At 33.0% G+C, this 10,425-nt stretch overlaps 1 protein-coding gene across 3 annotated transcripts in view; it reads right to left on the reverse strand.

Annotated features, from left to right (window-relative positions):
• Positions 1-2,183, reverse strand: part of Ptp36E (protein tyrosine phosphatase 36E) — an 83,368-nt gene extending 81,185 nt beyond the window's left edge. For all 3 annotated transcript variants that reach the window (XM_076125309.1, XM_076125310.1, XM_076125308.1), the window contains exon 1: positions 1,658-2,183. In XM_076125309.1, coding sequence (XP_075981424.1) covers positions 1,658-1,853 — 196 coding nt within the window. In that variant the 5' untranslated portion in view covers positions 1,854-2,183. The remainder of the gene's footprint in view (positions 1-1,657) is intronic.
• Between the last annotated feature and the right edge of the window lie 8,242 nt (positions 2,184-10,425).

Genomic DNA, 10,425 nt, shown 5'->3' on the forward strand with positions numbered 1-10,425 from the left:
CAATTTTAAACATACAAAATGAAACAAACAGTCCAGATCCGGATGGATCTGCAAATAGAACTAAAACTGCACATTGCACGACTTATCTTTATTGTTCTAACACTTGAAGCTCACGCTCAAAGGCGGATGTATCGCAGTGGAAAATTCGCTCTACATATGCTATTTTTAAATGTGTATCCGAACTGCGGTGAACTATAGACGCGTATCATTTGCTCTGTTGCGTTTGGACAGCGTGTTCGGATATTCTCAGTGGCCAGTTTTTAGTAGGTTTTAGGTGACACGTGTTCCGCGTTTTATTATTGCTTCAGTTTTGGTTGAGACAATGACCTAGTCGACTTTTGTATTGTGTTGTTTTTAAAATTGTAAATCCACCATTGTAGAAAGCGTGGGGCGTATTTTTCTGGTTAATGTAAAACTTTTCAGAGTTTTGAAATGTGCTTTCAAATAAACAATTCCGTTTTCCGAGAATCCGTGTCGTTTTATACCGAAAACATACTTTTAAATTTCACGATACTATAATTATCATCATAACCTTTCCCATAAAAAGATCATTGCGATAACGTAGATATTATCAGTTCATTTCATCTTTTATCAAGATGGCCGAAAAGCGTCAAAAACCGAAGCGTATCGGTTTAATTCACAAAGTCCTTCATTCAAATATAAACGGAGACAGTTTCTTTCATCGTTTCATCTCGATTATTACCTCGAATTGTTTTTCACTGGTATTTTCCAGAGGAAAACCGAATGTCATTATGAATCACGCATTTTGAATGTTTTTAATTTATATTAATGAGTTTCGGTGGGAACTGACAAGCCTAAGCTTACTAAGCCGTCTCGACTGCGAAGGTTCGTAAAGTAGGAGTTGTCAGACAATAGTTATTACTTCTCTAGACGTTTGTGAGGCTTTACTAGCTATTAATTATTATTTAGTACGCTCTAGGTTTCTAGGTCTGTGTTGGGAGCCTTGGAGAGAATTGGGTGTGGAATTTACTGACGCAGTTTATTATTTACGTTTTAATATCTTATTATAAACTATAAAATAGTTTATGCTTCCTTTTTACTTCTTATATAGTATTACGCATAATATATTAAACGAAATTTTTAGTTATTTAAGCGTGTTCAATGACAAAAATAATGAAAAACAACCCCATTTTTTTATTTAAACGTTGAACAAATAAGTTCATCCTAAAAATAAATCGTCACTTGTAAAGCTTTAGCAATACAATTACGAGGAAAAAAATTCAAAGCAATTATCTAATTAATGGACAAGGAAAACATAAAGAAAAATACGAATTTGATTTATCTACCTCCTAGTGTGTTTGGAAACCTTACGACAATATAATATAATTAACATAACTGTTCTTGTTTGTTTTTATTACTGTTCAGAAACAAATAGAAAATAGTATGAATGAGAAAAAATACGTACTTAGGTATATTGTGAAGTAAAAATATGTATACCGCGTCACTCAAAGTTTGTGTTGTGTATGATAACTTAAAATAATCATCGCTAAAATTTAACTGTGACAATTTTATTGTAAAGCCAATAAACGATAGTAATTTTACTGTTTCAGTGATCAAAGTGCGATCGAAAAGCTGGCAGTGTAAACATACTTTTGCTGGTCAGTATATTGTATGTGTATATAAGCTATTTACTCACCCAGAGAGATGAGGCCGCTGTTGAGCATCGGCAGCTTGATACTGTTGGGTATAGACACCAGGCTAGTGGTCCCCGAGGTCCTGAAGTCCTTCTTCTTCGGCTTCTTCTCCATGTCGTACCTGGTGGTAGACCTCGACCGGTGCTTCCGCTGGCTCGTCGCCACCGAAGTTCCGCGCTGGCCCGTTCGCGACGACATTTTGGCTTACTAAACGATTCCCCCCGATATATATTCAGTCGGATATGAACGGAAGTATCTGGCGCAATTAATAGCGCACCGTCATTTTATTACACGAAAAACTTCACACACAAACACTATATTTACTTAGTTATTGTGGTATAAAAATGTATGCGTTTCAGTGCTATAAGCTTTACTATTTATATAAGCGTAATTATATATTATATCAAAACATTTACTTTACAAGTTACCCTAGAATTTGACACATTATTACTAAGATGTTGATGTGATAGGAAAATGGCGCCACTTGGGATATCATAAAGGCCCTGTCATTGTAGCTGTCCAGTCGTCGCCTGGAACAAAGAGAAAACAAACACGTTAATAAAACGCATGAGAAGGAAATTGGGGAAAGTAAAATGGCGAAAGAGCTTTATGTTTGATTTTATCGGGAAACAAATTGGTATGTAAATCAAATTAAGTAACACGCAACATGGAAGCGTAATATAATTAGCGTCCTAATTAAACAGGCTTTATTGTAATTTAATATATAATGTTATGGTTATGGAAACTGTGGTCAGCGTATATTAAAATATTCATAGTGTTATGTTATTATAACGTAATTGATTTACTTTGAAAATGAAAATTGCTATAGGAATTTTGTTTAAACGTTTTATGCATACTTATATTAAAAAAATATAGTAAAATATAATCAGTATATATCAATTATTGGGTGGTTAACAAAAAAATATTAAACTTGTACTCTTAAAAGGTGTTCTATAATGTTGAAATTCTAATTATTGCAGACCGAAAGATTTTATTAGGCACTCATTTGACACCAACGGAAATAAGAGACTGTGACGTCACTATGTCGTATTTCTATACTAAAATGCGTTTTTGACATTTCATAAAGAGGAGCTGATTTGACTGGTAGTCAACCACCGTACTGCAACATACTTAATACCGTAAAATAACAACATATACATGGGATAAAGGTCACCGAAACTCTGACTACAAAACGCCTACTTTCCTTTACATCCCATAGAAACCCAACTAAACATCATCACAGCAAACGTAAATTGAAATTGAAATGTTGATGACTTGCCAATATCCATATACATGTAAATACATACGTATGTCCGTAACAAGAACATCTGGTGCATCAAATACATTCTGAACGAATGACGCAGGAACTAGTGTTTAAACCCATTCATTCATATAATTCGCAAGCAGAAATGGGTCCGGGAAGAACGTGCCACAACTAACATGGAATGTCTTACGTTTTAGCTTCATTTTGCTTTTTGACGGTTTTTTACTTGGTAAAATGTTATGTTTTGTTGAAATAGATTTATTTGTTAGGCTGTAATAAATAATCCTGAAAACCAAAACTCTCTCTGTTACTGCGACTGTTGCGCAGAGGTTTCAGGTTAGATTCCTGAGTCGGACAAAGTGTTAATGTTCTTTTCTAACTGAACATTGTAAATGAAGAAACATGACTATATTTATTTTCATACATCTCTGCCTACACCGTCGGGTATAATTATAGTCGTGATATTAAGTCTGCATGTATGATTCTAAATCTCATTACACAATTATGACTTTTGTGCGAATCGGCTACAAATAGTATTCAGTAATTAACATTAAGCCATGTTTCCTTAAAATATTTTACGTGATATAATTATAGCTGATAAGTTACTTTCCTTCATACTCTTTCAATATAGTAATGATCTATTTTTATAATATTGTAGCTCTATTTTTAATTAGTTCCAAACTCTATCTTCTGTCAAAACACGTACGATACACATTCAAAGTCTTATTGATCTTGTATCTCAGTCTCTCATACACAAATGTGGAGAGTGTGAGCGAGATGCAATGCTAAACTTACATATTATAGGAAAGGGTCACTCGAAGGTTAATTGCTTTCAAGATAGTGTACGAGACTTGGTTTACATATAAATTACATGTAATACTCAATCTAAACAATGTATGTTAGACAACATTTTCCAATCAAAATGGCGGAAATCGATTGACAGATTTGTCTGATAACAGATTGCAATTTTTTTGAGGTCTGAAATAACGTTTCGATAAGATTCATTAACGATATTTAGATTTTTTTAAGATCCGAAAGTGAATTAGGATTTTTTTTACCTCTAATGGATTATATTCTATACTGTTATGTTTCCCGGACAAACACGGAGTATGTTTTATTAAAAAATAATTGGATTTTAATTTGTACCCATGTTTTTTTTTTGTTTTTCACGATTGAAAGCTAACACAAAACAATCCGATTTCAATTTGTTTATAAGTGGAATGCTTTCAAAATTAAATCTAAAATCCAGTGGCTTGTGTATTCATTGAAAGTATTTAGAGATCGGATACTATTAACTTGTTTATATCTTCAATGATGCACCTTCTCGCAGAATATAGGAACATTTTACACGTCTGACTTAGTCGGTACTCTGCAAATAGCGCGCCGAATACTTGGAAAACTCGACATTCCTGATAAATCGCGGGGAAAGTAGATTCCGAGCGAATGACAAAACTTTTCGATCTGTTGTCACTCCTCCAAAAATAAAATCGATTCGAAGAAATTGCCCTCGGCACAATATCATCAAAATATTCTGAAGAAATGCCATGTGTCAGTCGCGTTTGAATTTCGAATACGTTTACACATGTGACTTTCATGAATGAATTTTAAAATGGCGTTTTAATTTATTTTTAAAATTTAAGTCATTCCATTTTTAAATATTATTTTTTTATTTATGAATGGTTGTCTCTCTTTGGCTGATGTATTAGGAACATTTTAAAAATTGATCTAAACTGTTTTCTAACTGCAAAAGTTGGCATGAAAATGTATGACGTGCGAGAGAAATTATTTCATTGAAGATTTTAAAACGTAACTGACTATTATTATTCTAGTAGTAGACTGAAAACTCATCATTTTAAATTTTGGCTGATATAAGTCAAAACTAATGAGTGAATTCATGGAGCGTAAATATAAATATAATATTATGTTCTTCACTACGCACACCTGTGATGCGGTTTTAATTTTGTTTTTTTTTTCAATTTCTATTAAAAGTAACAAAGAAATAATAAACAATTTCAGACATTTATCGTAACTTTATTTTGACCCTCAACATAATGTCCTACTGTTGGGCAAGAGGCTCTTTCGTAACGAGGAAGGGTTAAGGTCTTTAGTTACTACATTAATCATTTTTAATTTTCATAATAACGTTAGGCTTCAATTGACCATGATGTCACTTCCGCTATAAATATAAATTTCAATTAATTATTTCGATATGGCAGGCACGCGATGTGTTGCCACTATATAAAATTAATAATTACGCCCGGTAATAGTGTTAACGATACAGTTTTAGCTTTGCAGCTGATTTTATTTATGTTTTTACATTTTTAACAGGAATGTAGTTAGCCTCAATGTCATTGGCATAATGTACTATGACGTCGAAGATATTTTCAGATGAGTTTTTCAGTTCGTTACAACAAATTAGTGAGGCAGGTAATCCTTTACAAATAATGGCTAAGAATACTAAAACTACTGGCTAAAACTTTGAAATGAGAAACACAGTCATTGTCTAGTAAAAAAAAAGGTGTATTTTATGTTGTTCAGGAACGGTACAGACGCCAAGCTGCATATTGTTTTTGAAATACCTAAATACCTAATAGAACAAAGCTTTTCATAATCAACTAACTTTCCGCCGGCGGCTATGCCTGTGTGAAATTTCACTCTCTTCGGGCGACACTTTCAAAAATTCTCTCATTTTGCTCTCCAACATTTTCCAAGGAATTTACATGTCAATTCCAGTTTCACGCATTTAGTAGTTTCGGCTGTGAATTGTCTGGAAATCAGTCACTCAGTAATTGAAGAGTTTTATATAATAATTTTATACATCGATAATTGAACTCAGTACTTTGGTTGTAACTAGAATAGTAATTGTATGCTTGCCAATAAAACATATCCTCTGCAATTTTATTTAATACTAACTGTAAACTAAACTTGAAGTAAAACACCACTAACAACTTCATTTCTCTCAACTCCACTTAAATAAATTAAAAACGACACTATCCTGTACAAAGCTAATATGGCCGCAACACAATAACAATCAGTTTCATCTTGCCAGAACATAATGACGTAAGTGTCAGTGACGCGTGCCTGTGTGGGTGAGTGTTTGCGTGTGTGGGTGTGGAATTCCAATGATACCACGACATAAAACTTTTATTATTTTCCAATAACAAAACAATTATAAACGTGGAATACACGAGAATAGACTGGCTGCATAGAATTTTGTGTTGCTTTTTCTTTGAGCTTCTGAAATAATAAGAAGAAGAATAGGCGAGAAATTACTTTTTCAATAGATACGAACGCGCAAAGTCAAATTTCATTAGCTATGGTTACACGGTTGGAAATTAGGATTAATTTTCAATAGGCACTTTAATTATTCTCTATTATTATTATAATCAATGATGTTTAAAGGACAGGTAAGACGATATAAAGTTCAATGCTTAACCCAGTTTAACTACATTTATCAGAAGGAATTATGACAGTTGTTGTCAAACGTTTGCTGTCATTTTATTTAGCAGATAGCTTATCTAACACTGAAATATAAACTGTGAAACTCTCCCTTAATCCGATAAAAAATAAAAACTATTTTAACTCACTGTACATGGTTGTATTGTGTATTTATTATATAATCCTCGATAAATATTAAACAACTCCAACAAACATTGTTTTTCTGAATGAAAAAAGTCCATTTGCATCCTTTTGTAAAAAAAATATTTTATTACTGTATCTCTGACATTTGCATACAAATATTTTTCATCAATACGATTTACATGTCGGACATGATGTAAATTTAAAATAGAATTTATAAAACCATATGGATAGAGCTGGCGGTAAACTGAAATGCATTGCTGAGCCCATGATCCTTCCTTAAAGTACCTACGTGAGCTGTTTACATAGACAAGGAAATTGTAATTCTGCCTATTGCATTTCGATTTACGTACGTTTAAAAACAATGAAGCCAAAATGTCGTTTCCTGTGACTTTAAAATCTTTTGAAAATCGATGAATTATAACTTTAACATATTGCTAAAAATAAAATCTGTATGTATAAATTAAATGTTAACACCGAATTTTATTGTAATTATTGCCATGATTGCTAACAAAGTGGGACGACGTGCAGCCTCTAATTTTGATAAGTTAAGCCAATTATGAGTCCGAATATTTTCCTCGGAAAATTTTTCAGCGTAGCGTTGACAAAATTATCAGAAAAGTAACATATTCAAATATAATATCTCTTCAAAAATTTTACTACGATTAGTGTATACAAACAAATAATATGTAACGCCATTAGCCGATATATTGTGAACCATTAATAAAAACACCACAAGCCGTGAAGGAGATCTCATAAATTTTCGCGGCATTTCGCGTGGTCCCGCGGCATTTTCCCGCGTGATGTACAAACCGCGGGAACTCACTGTCAGACGTAAACAAGTTTTCTATCTGTCACTATGAGAAAATAATACTAATATTTTTGGTTAAACATCTGATGTATCCAGTTGTATTTGTAAACAATTTTTTTTTCGTAGAAATGGAAAATACCCAGTTATGATAACTGTTTTGAAAACACGTTGTCAGTGATGGGTGAAGAAAAGTTTGTTTTGTCTAACTGTCATCAATTCAGCTCAAACATGTCACTGTGAACAAATAAACAGTGTGGTTTTGCAATCAAAGGAGCAGTCAGTTATGTAAAAAGTTCATAAGATATAATTTCAAGCTGACACTAGTTTCATAAACCATTTACATCTTCAGAGACCAAGAAATAATCTATACACATTTTTATATTCCAGTACGCATCAAAAAGTGCGGATAAATACAAAGCACAATTTAATATCGCTTTCGATAAGCTATTGCAATAGATACCGGCTCAACCGTGGCCACCTACACAACGTAATAACGTTACAGAGTTTCCTGATCATTTTTAATAAATATAATACGAGAGCCGCCGAAAATTGTTCGGCCACCTTAATGTGAACAAGAGGAAATATAAAAGAAAATCATTTCCGGTCGACGCGCAGTTTGTTGAATGAACGAGTGAACGAATGAACGAGTAAACAGTTGACTGAGTCATGCTCGTTATTGAATGAACCGGTTGAGTTCACTCAAGGGCGGCTGTTGTTATCGAAATAAATCATGGCTATGGAGTGACACGCCGTGAATGAGTGACTCAACCTCTTGGCGGACTGTAGTACACAAAAAAGTTTGCTATCAAAGATTTTTTTGATTTATTAGCAATAAATAATGCAGAGTACATGACATATTTTTTTATTTATGAGCCCACTGCTGGTCGTCTCATAGTTTCACGATAATTTACGCATATTGATTAAACAGCTTTGATCATGTAGCTAAGGGTCAAAGAACTTAAAAACAAAACATACATAATAATATGTAATTAAATATTTCAATAAAAAAACACTTTTTTATTCTTTACCGAGGCTCAAAGATCATTACCATTACGGAACTCTCCTAAAAAAATCTACCGATTCCCCAGACAGTTAAAGAGTACCTAATAAGAAAATTCTAATGAATACTTAAAGCTAAAGTCCAACAAAAAGGGCCTGTCAAAATGGCGTCCTTTCATCTTGTATTAAGACTACATTATTTACAACGACAATGAGCTTATACTCTTTGTAAAAACTACTGTCGCATAATCTTGACGAACAATAAAGCACTACAATGGATCCGGGATACAAAATAGAATCCCCTTTTATCCAATTTCGTTTCATTGTATCAGAAGCCATGGGATAATCTCTGTGACGCTAATATGGCCGCCGCTGCCGTCTTGGCTTTCCCGCCAATATTACCGTGGAAGTGAATAAGTCGAGTGTTGTCTAGTTGCTCTCTTTATCCTTGTCTTTTATAGTTATAATTTAAATGGAGTGTTTTAGTTTTGTTTTTTATCGATATTAAACTGTGTGTTTAGTTTGTTTTGAAACTGATTGAAAGGTATTGGTACAGGAACGATAATATAAGAAACTACACCGATAATTTCTGTATTCGTAATTAATTTTTCCAGTAATTATAAAAATAGCGTTAAGAAATTTCGTAAATGTGTAGATACATTTGAAATATACACATTACTTTTGAAATCACGGGATTAATCTTATGGCACCTGCTCGTAATCTAAAAATGTACTCTGCTGATTAAAAACTCTTTCGATTCGTACACCTCTGGCAATATTACGATTCGCTGAAATATGCGTGAGTCGCGCAGCGGAATAAATGATAACGTAAGTACGATGTTGTTAGTTGTATACTTTTTTTAAAACTAGCTTTAATTAGTGGTTTGACTCAGACCTAATCATTTATCAAAGCATATAATTTATCATTTATGGATAGAAATCCTGTTTATTTTAATGTATCGCATAAACCCTAATGATAAAACAAAAAGAGCTTCAAGGATTAGCACCTAAAAAAATGTAGTGTTCTATGGATATTTTCATGGTTCTTTCGAAACCTTCTAAATTTAAATCAGTAAAAAAATAATTTATTATTTCCTGAGTCTCAAGAGCAAAGAGGATTATAATGACATAATAAGGAAAAGCAATTTGAGTATGGCATTACCCATCAAAAAAGATTCGCGCAGCTTAAAATTAAGATGCAATTAGAATTGATTTAATGACATACTAAAAGACTTTTCATAAAGGGCTTAACTTATAAAGAAAATTAGATTAGTAAAAAGCATTCATGAAGACGATGAGGTCGCAAATAATTTGTCAAATCCGTTTAGTATTTTGGCGGCTTATAATTCGATTTTTAAATTCCGCATCGCGGTAACTTTTACGGAACTTTGTCGGATTAACTCGAGTCGTCAAAGTGAATCGCTGTTTGATTTTCAATGAGCGTGACCTAATTTATTAACTGTGGTTACAGAAAAGTCAAGAAGGCACCGAGCGTAATAATGAATCTGAGAATATTGCAACAATTTATGGTCAAGCGAGAACCAAAATATATTTTTTAATTTTTAAATGTCAAACGATAGAGTTGAATGACCTTTTGACATAATTCACCTGTCAAATAGTAATCATAATTGTCTAGGTATTTACCAAATGCTTTTAGCTTTTAGTCTTTCTTCATTAACTTTGTTTTTATTAAGTAAATTAACTTTGCTCTTAGCTTCTTAATTTACGTAATACAATATTTAAATTGGGTTGAAAGTAACTCAAATTACGCAGGTATTCTCGTTAATTGAACGTTTGGATTAACAATTATTTAAGCGCGTGTGTTCGACGTGAAACTATACACTCATGGGAGCGAGTTAATTGGGTTGCCAAGTGCTATATTTGATTTAAAGAGTTTCAACCTCATTTTGTGTTGAAATTTTAAGGTTTGTGTGTAAAGTGGGGAGATTTGGGTGTGTCTATGGTAACACTGTAAAGAGGTATAACTTTTTATGTATTATTGAAGGATAGGATCCTTGTTGACTTTGGTGTATGCTGTTAAAAATTATGCTTGTTTACAACTGGTGAGTACGCCTGACCCTTGGTTTCGCAAAATTTGCCCAAGTCACGCACTTATGA

This window comes from Anticarsia gemmatalis, chromosome 17 (assembly GCF_050436995.1).
Source record: "Anticarsia gemmatalis isolate Benzon Research Colony breed Stoneville strain chromosome 17, ilAntGemm2 primary, whole genome shotgun sequence".
NCBI classification, from domain to species: domain Eukaryota; kingdom Metazoa; phylum Arthropoda; class Insecta; order Lepidoptera; family Erebidae; genus Anticarsia; species Anticarsia gemmatalis.